This window comes from Pithys albifrons, chromosome 1, assembly GCF_047495875.1.
Source record: "Pithys albifrons albifrons isolate INPA30051 chromosome 1, PitAlb_v1, whole genome shotgun sequence".
Taxonomy (NCBI): Eukaryota; Metazoa; Chordata; class Aves; order Passeriformes; family Thamnophilidae; genus Pithys; species Pithys albifrons.
Genome location: NC_092458.1, coordinates 126361778 through 126377835, shown reverse-complemented (window position 1 = coordinate 126377835; position 16058 = coordinate 126361778). Strand labels below are relative to the sequence as shown.

Sequence of the window (16058 nt, the reverse complement as noted above, 5' to 3'; positions counted from 1 at the left end):
AAAGTTTTGGACCCAATGAAGGTCCAGAGGAGTCCACAGAGCTGAGCTCAGAACAGGTTTCCCAACAAACCTGCCAGGACCCAAATCTGTCAGCAATAGGACAAGGGGGCACGATGGGCTCAAGCTCTGCCAGGGGAAATTGAAGTTGGAGAGCAGAAAGAAATTCTTTGCAGAGAGAGTGCTCAGGGATTGGAATGGGCTGCCCAGAGAGGGGGTGGATTCCCCATCCCTGGAGGGTTTGAAACAGGGATTGGCCGTGGCACTGAGTGCCATGATCTGGTAAAGGGACTAGAGTTGGACCAAGGGTTGGACTTGATGATCTCAGAGGTCTTTTCCAATCCAATGGATGTGGCACTGAGTGAGAATCCACCACGTCTTGATCCAACCCCACTGTGATCACCAGCCCAGGGCACTCCGTGCCCTGGGCTGGTGATCACAGTAGGGTTGGACCAAGGGTTGGACTTGATGATCTCAGAGGGCTTTTCCAATCCAATGGATGTGGCACTGAGTGAGAATCCACCGTGTCTTGATCCAACCCCACTGTGATCACGAGCCCAGGGCACTCCGTGCCCTGGGCTGGTGATCACAGTAGGGTTGGATCAAGGGTTGGACTTGATGATCTCGGAGGTCTCTTCCAACCCAATCCATTCTGTGATTCTGTGATTCCATGGATGTGGCACAGAGTGAGAATCCAACACATCTTGATCCAACCCCACTGTGATCACCAGCCCAGGGGATATGGGGCGTGGTCTGCGCCTTTGGGGGCGTGGCCTGCTGGGAATAGATTCCTTGGGCGGGGGCGTGGTCTGAGAGCTGGGGGCGTGGTCAGGCTGAATGGGGCGTGGTCTGTGCTCGTATGGGTGGTTTGCTTGGTTGGGGGCGTGGCCTGCTGGGGAAGAGACGCGGGTGGTGGGCGGGGCGTGGTCTGCGTTAGGGGCGTGGTCTGCGTTGGGGGCGTGGCCTCTCCCGCCCACCCCGTGCCCGCCGCCATTTGTCGCTGGGCGCGGGCCCGGTCGGGGCCCCATCGGGAGCGCGGTGGGCACAGATGGGGTCGATGGGCACCGACAAGGAGCGATGAGCACCGACGGGGAGCGATGACGGCCGATGAGGAGCCGGAGCGGCGCCCGCGGGGCGTCCCCGCCGCGAGGTACGGCCGCAGAGCAGCGCCCGCGGGGCCCCCGCCTGTCTCTGCCTCCGTGCTGAGGGAGCCGCCGCAGCGGGGCCGCTCCTCGGGCCTGGCTGGGCCAGGGCAGGCCTTGGACCGCCTGCCCGGCTGCTGCAGCATCCCTGGGAATGCCTCTGGCGCCGTGTGGGGCCCCTAGCGATGCCCCCCAGCGATGCCCCCCAGCGATGCCCCCCAGCGATGCCCCCGCAGGGATGTCCCCCCAGGGATGTCCCCCAGGGATGTCCCCCAGGGATGCCCCCCCAGCGATGCCCCCCCGGGGATGCCCCCGCAGGGATGCCCCCGCAGGGATGCCCCCCGCAGGGATGCCCCCCCGGGGATGTCCCCCCAGGGATGTCCCCCCAGGGATGCCCCCCCAGCGATGCCCCCCCGGGGATGTCCCCCAGGGATGCCCCCAGGGATGCCCGGCCTGGATCCGGGGGCTGGGTTTGCTCTGGGGTATTGCGGCCAGGCCTGGTGTTTGTGAGGATAACCAGGCAGTGCTGCGCTCTGCCAGCTCCCGTTGTAGCTGTGCTCTGGTGTGGGGTGGTTTGATTTCGTTTCGTTTGCTGTGCTGTGGTTTGGTGTCCCCCCTGTAACGCCGGAGCCTCCGAGGGCACTGTCGGTCTGTCCTGCCATGTCTTGGTGTGTCCCACGCTGGTCCCTCCATGGGCACGTTACTCATGATTGGCAAAATGAACTGGTGGCACCGAATGTGGCTCTGCCACGGCCTGGGGGGTCTGTGCTCCTTCTGCTTCGCTTTGATCTTGCCCTTAATGCCCCCGATGGCAGGAAATGCAGTCACAGAGTCAGTGAGGCTGGCACAGCCCTGCCAGCCCCTGCAGCCCACCCTGTGCCCGATGCCCACCTTGGCACAGCCCTGCCAGCCCCTGCAGCCCACCCTGTGCCCGATGCCCACCTTGGCACAGCCCTGACAGCCCCTGCAGCCCACCCTGTGCCCGATGCCCTCCCTGGCAAAGCCCTCCCAGCCCCTGGAGCCCACCCTGTGCCTGATGCCCACCTTGGCACAGCCCTGCCAGTCCCTGGAGCCCACCCTGTGCCCGATGCCCACCTTGGCAAAGCCCTGCCAGCCCCTGGAGCCCACTCTGTGCCCGATGCCCACCTTGTCCCCCAGCCCAGAGCACTCAGTGCCACAGCCAGTCCTGCCTTGGGCACCTCCAGGGCTGGGCACTCCAACCCTCCCTGGGCAGCCCCTGCCAGTGCCTGCCCACCCTTTCCAGGCAGCAATTCCTGCTGCTGTGCCCCCTGCCCCTGCCCTGGCCCAGCCTGAGGCCATGCCCTCACCAGCACTGGCAGCCCATGGAGGGCAGGCTGCTGGTCACTGCACTTGTGTTATTAATGTTAAATAAAATTGATATCCTTAGAAGTGACTCACCAGCAATAGAGAGTGGGACCAACACCCCAGCCCAGTGTGGTTCCCTGGCTCGGGTGGTTTCAGGGGCAAAGGTGATTAAGTTCATCTCCAAGAAGTGTCAGAGGATGGTCCCAGAGTGTTCAGTGGTGCCTCTGACAGGACAAGGAGCAATGACCATGAATCAGAGAATCAGTTGGGTTGGAAGAGACATCTGAGATCATCAAGTCCAACCCTTGATCCAACCCCACTGTGATCACCAGCCCAGGGCACAGAGTGCCCTGGGCTAGTGATCACAGTGGGGTTGGATCAAGATATGGTGGATTCTCACTCAGTGCCACATCCACAGAATCATAGAATGGATTGGGTTGGAAAAGCCCTCCCAGATCATCAAGTCCAACCCTTGATCCAGCCCCACTGTGATCACCAGCCCAGGGCACTGTCCCTCTCAGTGCTCCCATGAGTAGATTTCTGTAAATAAATGCCCCATCTGCTTGTTCAAAAAGCAGGGTGTGTTTTCAGTGTGTTTTCAGTTTAACTCAGGTGGAGATTTTCAGAAATATGAGGCAGTGACTTTCAAAACTGCTTTTTTTGTGTGTTTCTGATTGGAAGCAAATATAACCCAACCTGAACCTGAGAGCCACTGAGTTTATTCCAGGGCTGAGCCCCTCTGGGCTGGGACAGGCTGGGAGAGCTGGGGGGTCACCTGGGGAAGGGAAGACACTGGGGGGGCCTGAGAGCCCCTTCCAGTGCCCAAAGGGGCTCCAGGAGAGCTGGAGAGGGACTGGGGACAAGGGGATGGAGGGACAGGACAAGGGGATGGAGGGACAGGACAAGGGGATGGAGGGACAGGACAAGGGGATGGAGGGACAGGACAAGGGGATGGAGGGACAGGACAAGGGAATGGAGGGACAGGACAAGGGAATGGCTTCAAACTGAAGGAGGGCAGGGATAGGTGGGATATTGGGAAGGAATTGCTGGCTGGGAGGGTGGGCAGGCCCTGGCACAGGGTGGGCAGAGCAGCTGTGGCTGCCCCATCCCTGGGAGTGTCCCAGTCCAGGTTGGACAGGGCTTGGAGCAGCCTGGGCTGGTGGGAGGTGTCCCTGCCATGGCAGGGGTGGCACTGGGTGGGCTTTGGGGTCCCTCCCAACCCAAACCATCTGGAATTCCATGAACTCCAGCTGTGGCTGCTGTGGAAATGAGACACCTTTGGAAGTGCTGAGGACTCCGGGCAGCTCCCAGTGGAATTCCTGTGGGCACAAGCTGGGGCAGTCTGGGCTGCACTCCCTGGTGCTTCCCTGGCTCCTCTGCAGGCATAGCTGGAGCTCTGGAGAGGAGGAGCCACAAGAACTCAGCTGAGTTCTGACAGAAATGGCTTTCCTCTGGAATTTTCCCTGCGGTTTCCCTGGCATTGACAGATCCAGCTTGAGACAGCTCTGCAGCCCCGACATAACCACATTTTAGCACATTTTCTCCTGCTTTTTAAGGTGCTGAACACACAGCTCGGCTTTGAATCTGCATCATGTGAGACACTTCTGTTGTTCAGCACCCAGAGGCATCAGGAGCCACTTGAGATTCCAGGAGAGGGATCGTTGTTGTTGCTGCCAGCATGGCCAGTGAGGAGCCAAGGTATGGAAATCCCTCTGCCCCTGGAGTGACTGCAGGGATTAACTCACAAAGGCAGGAACTTGCTGAGTGAATTCAGGGTCCTTGAGGCTTTCTCCTCACGGGAATACTGTGAACAACCTGGAAATTCCCACCCTGCAGGTGCAGCTGTTGTTCCAAATGCTTCTCATGCTTGAGTGGATTAACCAAACTGAAAGGAAAACAGTGTTCTCCTTGTCTGGGGAATTATCAGGTGCACAGGTGCAAGTTCCCAACGTTTATCCAGTGACTTCCTCCACTCCTGCCACAGCTTTGAGCAGGGGAGCATTGACTGCTCTGATAAGAGTTTTTTAATTAATCCAGTTTTAACAGATGGGTTATATACCATGTGACTATATGAGGATGTGCTTGTCATGATTTTCAGTTTTAAGCTGTTTGTTTTGCATAGAAAATAATTTCAGTTGTGTTTTCAAGTAAATCTAAATGGAAAAGGAATTTATTTTTATTAAACCTGAGAAGATTCTTTAGAAATAGTTATACCCTTTTCCAGCTAATTCAAAACCAGATGATGTGAAAATACCATGAGGATATTAAATAGAGTAGAATAATAACACTGAAGAGAGGGAATATTTTAACAGATCTTATGCATTTAAAAATATTATATAAATTCTGTAACTCCCTTATAATTAATAATTTTTTGTTCCTGCTCTCCCCTCTTTCTGGAAACATCTTTTGCAAGTGATGAGTTCGTGTAATATTTCAAAGAGAGCCAAGCAATGTTTGTTTTTATTGTATTTAAGAAGTTGGAGTGAGTGGCCTGGAACTTTCAGGTGTTATCTTAATGCAGAATTAGGATAAATAATCAGACTGTGCTTTCTGTCTTTATTTGAAGTGGTAAGAGCCTTTTCCACGTGAAAAAAGGGAAGTGCAATTGTCATAAAATGGGCTAAAATTGCTATAACATTGTAAGGATCATTTTTCTCCCCAAAGCAGGAGCTCTTTCAGAACCACTGACCTCCCTAAACATTGGAGAGCTTAAAATAACTCTGCAGACAGACCTTGGTTCAGCTGCACGTGCTTTACTGAGATAATTTACTGAGCTGCTTTATTAGGATAATTTACTGGGGTGGGTTTCTGAGGGTGGTTGTTTTTCCTGTGTTTGTAGGTACAGAAGGAACATGTTTGTTTGCCAAGCAGGGGGATTTCCTTGGTAATCTGCAGGGAGCCCTGATGGGTGTGCCAATGCCTTTCTCCCAGCTTGGTGAGTACCTGGACCTTTCTGTTCCACAGGATTTCCCATTGCAGTGCAGTTTTCACTAATGATCCTCCTCAGCTACCAAGGGACCATCATGTGCTCATAGAGCTCTCCCTGGAACAATTCACAGGGTGAGGATCTTGGGTCTTAGATCTCCAAACTCCATTCTATACATAAACCACAGGGCTGGAGCCCCTCTGCTGTGGGAAAGGGTGAGGGGATTGGGATTGGGATTGTTCACCTGGAGCAGGGAGGGATCCAGGGAGACCTGAGAGCCCCTCCCAGTGCCCAAAGGGGCTCCAGGAGAGCTGGAGAGGGACTGGGGACAAGGGATGGAGGGACAGGACAAGGGAATGGCTTCAAACTGCCAGAGGGCAGGGATAGGTGGGATATTGGGAAGGAATTGCTGGCTGGGAGGGTGGGCAGGCCCTGGCACAGGGTGGGCAGAGCAGCTGTGGCTGCCCCATCCCTGGGAGTGTCCCAGGCCAGGTTGGACAGGCCTTGGAGCATCCTGGGCTGGTGGGAGGTGTCCCTGCCCTGGCAGGGGTGGCACTGGGGGGGCTTTGGGGTCCTTCCAACCCAAACCAGCCTGGGGTTCTGTGACAGTGACCTTATCCTTTTTACACAATTAAAGAGAAACCACCTTCTCACAACTCCAGCTCAGCCAAACTGTTTGTTTCACCTGCTAATCCAGAAACTAAGGAGTGCTGAAAAAATTAAATCAGGAATGAAACCCAACACATCCAACTAGGAGTTCACTGGCCATTCAGAGAGGCAGAACCATGGAATGGTTTGAGTGGGAGGGACCCCAAACCCACCCAGTGCCACCCCTGCCATGGCAGGGACACCTCCCACCAGCCCAGGCTGCTCCAAGCCCTGTCCAGCCTGGCCTGGGACACTCCCAGGGATCACTGGAAACTCCAAGTAGGCCACAATGGTAAAGAAGATTCCCTATTCAGTTTACAAACCATCTTTATTTGCCATCTTGATTTTCCCACTTACTTGATCTAAGAGATTTTTTTCTTGTCTGTGTCTCTTGTGTAACAGTGTGACATAAACAGTTTTTCAAGTGTTCACCTTTCTTTGCTAAACATGTTTGTTGAAACAAAGTTCAGAGGCTGTTTGAACTCCCCACGAATGGAATTCGACTTTGTTGGGGAAGAGGCATTGAAAAATTAAATATGGAAAGACTAGAGAAACATTGATGTCAACAGGAAATACAGCAGCAAGGCAGCTGGTACAGTTAATTACAAACCTGACCTTGTGGTCAGCTAAAGAATTTAATAACAATTGGAATATGGCTTTGTTACTCATCCCCACTGGATGTTTTATTCCAAGTAGGTGATCTGTTCCTACCTGGCAAGAAATCAATTGTTCTCCTTCTAACTGCAGTTCTCTAAGAGGATGTTTATTATTCAGTGCTAAAGTAGAAAAGCAAGTGCAAGCACAAGAAAGAGGATGTCTGTGGTTTGAATGGCAACATGAAACTTCAGAGACGAGTTTCCTGTCCTGTGGGAATACAAATTTCCTGCCTGTGCAGGTCAGGTTTGCTGCTTGATCTCTTTGCAGCTCCTTTCAGAAGCTCAGACAGTGTGAGACACGTGGCCAGAGAGCCCCACTCATGAGAGGCACCTGCCTGAGTGTGCCTGCCAGTGATTTCTGCAAACTCAGGGGCCCAGGGGGTCTGTGTGTGTTCTGTGTGTGCCCTTCACTAAAGAAAAGGCAGTTCTGAAGGCACTTCTGTGGCCACGAGGGTTCTGTGCAGACACCTCTTTAATTAATCAGGGAGGAAAGTTTTCCTTTCCTCTTCCAGTTCTCTCTGCAGAAGTAGACAAAGATGGTAAAATAACTGTATTTATCCATGAGGAAATTCTCCCACTGCCACACAACTATTCCCAGTCCCCTCTACCAGGAATGTGTGTTCTGGTTCTGTCTCACACAGTCAGGAGTTGAATCCAGGGATCCTTCCAGCCTCAACCATTCTGTGATATTCCTGCCCTAACCATTATTTGTGGATCTCCATAAATTGTTTTATGTTTTAATTTATGTCCCAGAGTTCTTTTCTCTTTTCACAGCCATTCTTACTGTGGCACATCTTGTTGTCATGTCAGGTCAAGGCAAAAGAGAGTTCTGGGGAAGATAATGAAGTAACTTGACAGAATTTTTCCATGGAGTTCACTCAAAGCATGAGAAAAAACGTGTTTCAAATTAAAGCAGTGACTTCTCTGTGAGCTGAGTGTGGGATTTGGCCTCTCTTGAGTCAGGAATGACCACAAAATGCCTTAAAATGAGGCAGGAAGTCTCTAAGTATTGCAGCAAGAAAGCAGAAGGGAGGCTGGAGGAGCTTGAGGAAAGTTTAGAAGGGTCAGAACAATAATTTCCAGAGTGTTTTGAAGCACCATATTGAAAAGATAGGAATGATCCAAGACTGTGTTGGTCAAGGAGGAGAATCCTGGATACAGTGAGACCCTGGAGGGATGAACAGGCTCTCAGGGAGGTTACACAGGAGGGAGTAGGAACCTCTGGAATGTCAGGATTGCCCAGAGCAGCTGTGGCTGCCCCTGAATCCCTGGGAGTGTCCCAGGCCAGGTTGGACAGGGCTTGGAGCAGCCTGGGCTGGTGGGAGGTGTCCCTGCCCATGGCAGGGGTGGCACTGGGTGGGCTTTGAGGTCCTTCCAACCCAAACCATTCCATGATCTGTGAAGATGATTCCAGCAATAACAGAATCTTTTCCCTGCTCAGTTCTAAGACCCTTGTCATGACTTGAAATGGTGTTTAACACACAGGGAGAGGTGCCTGGAATCCAGTCAGAGCCCTCTAGGACAGTGTTTGGTCAGAACATCTCGGGTGTGGTGGTTCACACTGAGTTTTGAGCCCAGTCTGGAGGGATCAGCAGGAGCCTGGCACAGTGCAGTGAGCCAAGAACCCCCCTTGGAGCCTGGATTAGTGCCAGGGGCCAGTTCTCCCGGGTTCTGCAGGTGGGAGCTATGGAGGAAAGCAGCAGGAGGAGGTGAAAGGAAGTCCCAGTTCCCCTGAGGGAATACCTGGCAGTCTGTTGGGGGTTCCTGCTGGCAGGGGCTGAGCTGAGCTGCTGTTGCTGCCCCCCAGGGCATTAACACACAGTTTCAATTTGCAGTGTGCATCAGCATCCTGGCTACAGCTGTTTGCAGCTTCCCTGGTAAGAGATATTGCCATCTTCCAAATGCTTTTCCTAACACATCTCATAGCTTGCACTCCCTCACCAAGCTTCAGTTTAAAACTGTGTGCTTTTGGAAGGAGGAGCTGAACAGAAATGCAACCCAGGAGCACCTCCCTTTGCATTGCTGTGTCTGTTGTGCTGCCCTCTGGTTGCTTCATTTGGGGCAGATACTCAGCTGCTCTAACTGGGTGTATTCACTAGCATTGGTGCAGCCTCACATTGTTTGCCATCAGTGGTGGGTTGGTTGGTTGTTGATTTGTGTTATTTTTTGCCTTCTAGAAGGAGTTCTGGCAGGGCCTCCTTACAACCTACAGATGAAATCGAACAATTTCCGGCACATCCTGTCGTGGCAGGCTGGGAGTGACCCAGCTGGGCCAGCATCCTACACTGTGCTGTACAAGCACCACAGGCAAGGGGGGAAAGGAGGCATTTCATCTTTATTCATCCAGTAGGAAGGAGGGTTGGAGTGCCCAGCCCTGGAGGTGCCCAAGGCAGGACTGGCCGTGGCACTCAGTGCTCTGGGCTGGGGGACAAGGGTGGGCATTGGGCACAGAGTGGGCTCCAGGGGCTGGCAGGGCTGTGCCAAGGTGGGCATGGGGCACAGGGTGGGCTCCAGGGCTGGCAGGGCTGTGCCAAGGTGGGCATTGGGTACAGGGTGGGCTGCAGGGGCTGGCAGGGCTGTGCCAAGGTGGGCATGGGGCACAGGGTGGGCTGCAGGGGCTGTCAGGGCTGTGCCAAGGTGGGCATCGGGCACAGGGTGGGCTCCAGGGCTGTCAGGGCTTTGCCAAGGTGGGCATCGGGCACAGGGTGGGCTCCAGAGCTGGCAGGGCTGTGCCAAGGTGGGCATCGGGCACAGGGTGGGCTCCAGGGCTGGCAGGGCTTTGCCAAGGTGGGCATGGGGCACAGGGTGGGCTCCAGGGCTGGCAGGGCTTTGCCAAGGTGGGCATGGGGCACAGGGTGGGCTGCAGGGGCTGGGAGGGCTTTGCCAAGGTGGGCATGGGGCACAGGGTGGGCTGCAGGGGCTGGGAGGGCTTTGCCAAGGTGGGCATGGGGCACAGGCTGGGCTGCAGGGGCTGGGAGGGCTGTGCCAGCCTCAGGAATCCCGGGATTCTCTGAAAATACCCTGGCTGAGGTTTTCTTGGTTTTTCACTGGGAAATGCTTCCCTCACACTCCTGTGCTTTCTTATATCAGGGAATTCAGATAATTTTGCTGGTTTTGCAGGATCCCGAACTGGGTAACTGCCAGGCAGTGTGTGGGCACTGCCCAGCTCTCCTGTGAGCTGACACAGGATTTCCAGCACTGGTCTGTGGAGTATTATGTGTTTGTTCAGAGCATCACAGGAACTCAAGTGTTCAACTCTGGTGTGCTGCGTTTTATCCCATTAAGTCACAGTAAGTTCTCTGTCTGCATCTCTCATTTTAGTGGGTTTTGTTAAGAGCTGATGTACAAATTATATTCTGGCTTTGCAGTGAGACTCCTTCACTAAGGAAAAGGCAATTCTTAAGGCACTTCTCTGGCCACAGGGATTCTGTGCAGACATTTGTATGCAATGTCTCATAAGTCAGTTACAAGACTTAAGCTCTTTAAAATTAGTGCTGATAGTTCCAGTAAATGGGTTTGAAATTAAAAATCTGGGTTTGAGGTAAAATATGCATATATAAAGTTCAAGGAAATAGTGTCAAGTAGAGACAAACACAAAGTAAAAATCCCTGAAGAACAAAAGATACATCACTGGGTGGGCTTTGAGGTCCCTCCCAACCCAAACCTTCTGGGATTCTATTCTAGCATTAACCTCAGGGGGATACAAAGCTCACATCTCTGTGAAGCTGAAGCAAAACTTCATCCCTTTTCAGCTTCTTCCCTCCTCTCCACTCCTTTCTGGTTTTAAAATCTAGTCAGGTGGGAAATGATAATTTGACTGTGGGACTTAAATGCTCCAAGGCCTTGTGGAATTCCAGCAGTGACTTACTCTGGAATCTGCTTAGTCATCCCCATATCCATCTCCTAAATACAGTTCATACTGAATTTATAGTGTTTAGTTTTTCCATCATTTTTTCTCTTGTTTCTCAATAGCATTCCTGGGACCACCAGAAGTTAATATCACCCCCTGTCTGAAATGCATAAACGTCACCATAAAGGTGCCAACCTCTCACTTCAGAGAAAAGGGAAAGCTGCTCTCTTTACTTGATATATATGACCACCTTCAGTATGAAATCACACTGAAATCACAGGAGGAAGAGCATAAGGTAAAGACCTCTGGGGTTTATTTGTGCTTTAGGGGAGAAACACAGAAAGCATAAAATGGTGAGCAGGTCCCCAGAAGCAAAAACAAACATAGAAATATAGAAAAGAAATACAGTGGCCAACATAATCTTTTACTACAATCTGCAAGAGTGACCAAGGGTCTCGTTTTAGGCCAATTACTGACTTTAAAACATTGTCTTTCTTTGGCAGAGGCCAGCAGAGAAAATCACTGCCCAGGTTTTTAGTACTGTGATTGAAGATCTGTATCCAAACAGGAATTACTGTGTGTCTGTTGAGGTCTCTTCACGCCAGAACAAACTTTCCATCCCCTCGGCCTGGAAGTGTGTCCCTGTGGGCACAGAACCTCGGCCAGGTAACTGGGGGGGAGTGAGCTGGGAGAGGGACAATCCTGGAAAATAACGAGGGATAGGGAATCATGGAATGTCCTGGCTTGGAGGGACCCCCGGGGACCAGCCAGTGCCAGCCCCGGCCCTGCCCAGGACACCCAACAACCCCCAAGAGCTCCAGCCATGCCCTGGGGCCTGTCCCTGCTCACCCCCTGCAGGGATTGGGGCCTCACTGTCACAGAGAAGGTGCTTCCCAAGAGATAAACATTGTGAGGATTTATGAGTGAAATATAAAAATCTCCTCCACTTTGAGGCAACAGATCTCTTGGTGGTCCCGTGAGCCACACAAATCTCCACTCACTGCACAAATAATTAGCAGAGGTGGACTAATTTCTTTTTTAATTCCTGAATCTTAATTTGAGATTTGGTCTTGTTTTGACTTTAGATTTGAGAGCTCCCTTCTAACCAGAATTCTGGAGTGATTCTCAGTAGCTGTTGTGAATGTGGACTGTGAGATGTGGTCATGGGGCACTTCATTCATTCATTCCTGGTTGTGTGGCTGGTTTAATCTCCAGGTTTTCACGTGGCTCCAGTGGCAGGTGCTGTGTGTGTCTCCCTCATCATAGCTGCTGCCCTGAAGTGTATGCATGCAGGGGGATATTTCCTTCAGAACAAATCACTTCCACATGCCTTGGTATGTAATAATTCTCTTATTTAACCTTTCTGGTTGGGGGCAGGAGCTTTACCACCTGGAGTTTCTAATCCTGTGCATGAGGTGCAAGTCTTGTGAGAACACAGAATGTTTCATTTGCAGTTTACCCCTGTCCAAGAAAATCTGCAGGCTGCTAAGTCTTGTCTGGTCTTAAGAACAAATATTCAGTCTTTCTCAAAACCATTTCTTGCTCCTTCTGTGGCAAGTTACTAACAGAGAGAGAGGATCATCCTACTCAGTGCTTGTCAGGAATATTCTGCCCAGTTCTGGTCCCACAGCACAACAAAGATGTGGACAGACTGGAGAGGGCCCAGAGCAGGGCCCTGGGGGTGAGCAGGGGGCTGGAGATCCTGCCCTGGGAGGAAAGACTGGAGGAGAAATTGTTCCACTGTTTTGAATAAAAGAATCTTTCCACTATTTTGAATAAAATAATCTCTGACTTTTTCTGTGATTGTTTTAGCACTTGAGGAAGCTGAGCCAGCTAATTCCATATTTTCATAGAAGAGACTGAACTGCCACTAAATTTCCAGCAAAAAAGTTTCTATCCATCTTTGCCTCCTTGTTTTATTTTTTATAGCCTCCAATTTCTTTTATATTCAAATCTATGATTTTTTCCAGCATAAGTATTTCCCATTTGCTGCAAACACCCCCAGAGCAGATTGGTATCACCTTTTTCTAGGACTTTACTCTGTGTTTCTATCCTTTGCTGTGTCATTACCTTCAGATCCCTAAAACTGCTGAACATAACTTTGCCAAGCAGTGTCTAAGGTTTATTTTTTTATTTATTGACAATATTTTCCCTCAGTGCTTTGGATATTCAATAATCCTCCAAAGTGTTGAGGAAAAATGGGACTTGGGATATTAAAATTGCTTCAAATGGTAATTTCTGAAGGACATCCAGATTGATCAGCCATGAAAGGTTAACTGCAAGAGAGGGTTGCAAGACTCACCTCAGGTTTAAGATGTGTTTTAAAAATGAGCTTTCAGTCTTAGAAAGAGCCCTCGGAAATTAGAATTAAATCATTTTGTACCTGACACTGCTTGGCCCCAGTGTTGTTTTGTTGTTGTGTGCCTGGGTTTGTAGTGAAGGCTGTTCTGGTTTGGCTTTAAACTCAAACAGAGTAGCTTTGCATGGGATATTGGGCAGGAATTGGTGGCTGGGAGGGTGGGCAGGCCCTGGCACAGGGTGGGCAGAGCAGCTGTGGCTGCCCCAGCCCTGGGAGTGTCCCAGGGTGGCTGGGAGGGTGGGCAGGCCCTGGCACAGGGTGGGCAGAGCAGCTGTGGCTGCCCCAGCCCTGGGAGTGTCCCAGGCCAGGCTGGACAGGGCTTGGAGCAGTCTGGGCTGGTAGGAGGTGTCCCTGCCCATGGCAGGGGTGGCACTGGGTGGGCTTTGGGGTCTCTCCCAACCCAAACCATTCTGGAATTCTGTGATTTTCAGCAATGAAGAAGAGGGAACAGTCCTAAATGGCCTGAACTCTGCAGAGAAACCCCAAAACATGGCACAGAAGGAACTGTGTGTTTGTCAGCCTCGACTGGGGGTATTTGTTCAGGTTTTCCTGTGCACCTGTGCAAATTTGGCTGACGTTTTTAATTCCCCTTTACTCCTTTAGGAGCTCATCAGGAGGTTGGTGTACTCATCCTGGATACTGGAATCAGAGGAGACAGACTCTGTGGTGGTGGTGCACAGAGAGGTGAACGCCCCGGCGTGCGGTGGCAGCGACAGTGACAGTGACAGCGAGGGCAGTGCCCTGTGGGATCAGGACTACACGAGGAGGGTGACACTGGGCAGAGCCGTGCCCAGCCCTGAGCCCCCTGCACAGTACTCTGTGGACAGCCCTGGCAAGGACAGTGGTGGCCAGGCTGGGGACAGCCTGGGCACACCGGGCATGGAGGAGCTGCCAGCCCTTGGAGGAGACACAGACACCGGTGGGGACCTGCTGGGCCCTCCCTCTGAGGGGAGCTGTGCCTACCCTGCCAGGCACAGCAGTGCCTGCTTCACCATTAACCTGCAGACGGTGCTGCTGGGCACCCTGGAGGGCAGCAGGGACAGCCCTGCAGCTGCTCTGCCCTCCCAGGAAGAGGAAGGGCACTGGGAGTGTGCCCATGGCTTGGAAGCACAGCATGAGGTGGGCACTGTGCAGAAGGCACTGTGTGGTGGTGCCTTCCAGGAGTGGCAGAGCTCGGAATCTGAGGAGAGCGACTCGGCCGAGTCAGACACGGAGCAGCTCTCGGGGTACATGAGGAGATGAGGGAGGGAGAGCCACTGTTTGTAGCATATGAGCCAGTTACTGACTTTTATTTCTGGACTAAACATACAGATGTGCTTTCATTAACATTCTGTGAGTGTGGACCTGCCCCACAGTCAGAGCTGGGGCAAGGGAAGGATCCAGGGAAACCTCAGAGCTTCTTCCAGTGCCCAAAGGGGCTCCAGGAGAGCTGGAGAGGGACTGGGGACAAGGAATGGAGGGACAGGACAAGGGGAATGGCTTCAAACTGCCAGAGGGCAGGGATAGGTGGGATATTGGGAAGGAATTGCTGGCTGGGAGGGTGGGCAGGCCCTGGCACAGGGTGGGCAGAGCAGCTGTGGCTGCCCCAGCCCTGGGAGTGTCCCAGGCCAGGCTGGACAGGGCTTGGAGCAGCCTGGGCTGGTGGGAGGCTGGTCTCAACCAGACCACTGTTGCAGTTTTCTGTTCTTTAGCCCTGCCCCTGGATTTCTCTGAAACCTGTTTTGCTGGATGAATTGCTGTATATGTGTAGAAAGCTGATGAAATAACAGGGGCAGAGAATACTCAGCTTACAAAAGAGCAAATCAAGGCATTAAATACTCCTTTTTATATAACTTTATGCAATTATTGAATACCATTAAAGTATTTTTATTACATTTACAAATTCCTGTGCTGCACAGTTCTACTTAACGTGTGGGCATCATAAATAGGATTTTTTTTCACATCCCTGCCCTTAATTTTTCCTGCAGCTCCTACATGGCTTAGGAAACATGAGTTAGCCTGCTAAGAACTTACTCTTTGTTTGAAGGGTTTTAGGTATTGCACAGCTGAAAAACCTCACTTTTTTCACCTTGTGTTGATCTCTTAGGTCCTGCTTTTTTTCCCCAGACAGTTTCTGGCTGCCACAGTTGTCAGATGGATTAAACCCCAATGATATTTTCAGTAATAGCTTGAGGAAGAATCTGTTTTACTCTGAATAACAAAACTGCTCCTCCCTTGCCTTAATTTCCTGCTGGTTTTGGTGGAGGGATGTTCGGGTAAGAAATTCTTTTCATCAGGCACTGCAGTGACAGGACAAGGAGGGATGTGTCAAAACTGAAAGAGGGGAAGTTTTGGTGATACACAGAAGGAATCCTTGGCTGAGGCTGTTGATGCCCTGGCACAGGGTGGGCAGAGCAGCTGTGGCTGCCCCATCCCTGGGAGTGTCCCAGGCCAGGCTGGACAGGGCTTGAAGCAGCCTGGGCTGGTGGAATGAAATGATCTTTAAGATCCCTCCCGACCCAAACCATTCCATGGTTCTCTGAGTAGCAGCGTTGGCATCTTTGGTGGGAGCCAGGCCCTGAAAGCAGAAGGTAAAGCTTTGCCCAGGCGGTGTTTGCAGTGGGAATTTCACTCCACATCAGGTCTGACACTGAGTTTGTGTGTTCCTTTTTCATCTCCTTGTGCTGCCCTGCCCTCTCCTGCCCGCAGGGCTGGGCTGCTGCTGCCCAAAAGGCATGGAACTGAAATTACTGCTGAGGCAGTTTATCCTTAAGCAGTAAAGGTATTTATTTTATAGTGGTGGGGGCTGGCCAGTTCTCACTGGACAACAGCCCAAGCTTCAGTGAAAAGCAGAGTAATTTATACAGCCAACATATGAAGTACAACAGCATAACATACATATTCATATAGTTTTGACATCTAATGATCATATTCATAATAGAGTTTAGGTGGAGTCTCCTAGAGCCTTTGCTTGGCAAGGTTGTCAGGGGGTCATTCCAGCCTCACTTTTTGGGGTCTTTCACTCTTCTTTGCTTTGAACTTGACTCAGGTGCTGATGCTTGTTAAATTTTTGACTCGTGTCCTCTCTATTTTCTGTGAATGTGCACTTTATGATTATGGGGGTGCTTGGGGTACATTCCTAACATTATCTATTTAGTCAGAAAGGCAGAACAAG

General features: G+C 51.7%; 1 protein-coding gene across 2 annotated transcripts; it reads left to right on the top strand.

Annotated features, from left to right (window-relative positions):
• Positions 1-964: 964 nt before the first annotated feature.
• IFNAR2 (interferon alpha and beta receptor subunit 2) lies at positions 965-15972 on the top strand. 2 transcript variants are annotated; one of them, XM_071567635.1, is made up of 10 exons: positions 965-1147; positions 4022-4163; positions 5430-5525; positions 8531-8572; positions 8873-9002; positions 9816-9985; positions 10668-10840; positions 11049-11211; positions 11761-11879; positions 13508-15972. In XM_071567635.1, the coding sequence occupies exons 5-10, from the start codon at positions 8908-8910 to the stop codon at positions 14144-14146; spliced, it is 1359 nt and encodes a 452-aa protein (XP_071423736.1). In that variant the 5' UTR covers positions 965-1147; positions 4022-4163; positions 5430-5525; positions 8531-8572; positions 8873-8907; the 3' UTR covers positions 14147-15972. The 2 variants fall into 2 exon arrangements, with proteins under 2 accessions (XP_071423736.1, XP_071423729.1); XM_071567628.1 differs by lacking the exon at positions 5430-5525 and adding an exon at positions 5305-5400.
• Positions 15973-16058: the final 86 nt, after the last annotated feature.

Excerpts from the sequence above, each read along its gene's own strand:
- IFNAR2 (XM_071567628.1), top strand. The coding sequence starts at position 5,370 with ATGGGTGTGCCAATGCCTTTCTCCCAGCTTG. Across the intron at positions 8,573-8,872 it reads AGCTGTTTGCAGCTTCCCTG|AAGGAGTTCTGGCAGGGCCT; the intron begins GTAAGAGATATT and ends TTTGCCTTCTAG. Across the intron at positions 11,212-11,760 it reads GGGCACAGAACCTCGGCCAG|GTTTTCACGTGGCTCCAGTG; the intron begins GTAACTGGGGGG and ends TTTAATCTCCAG.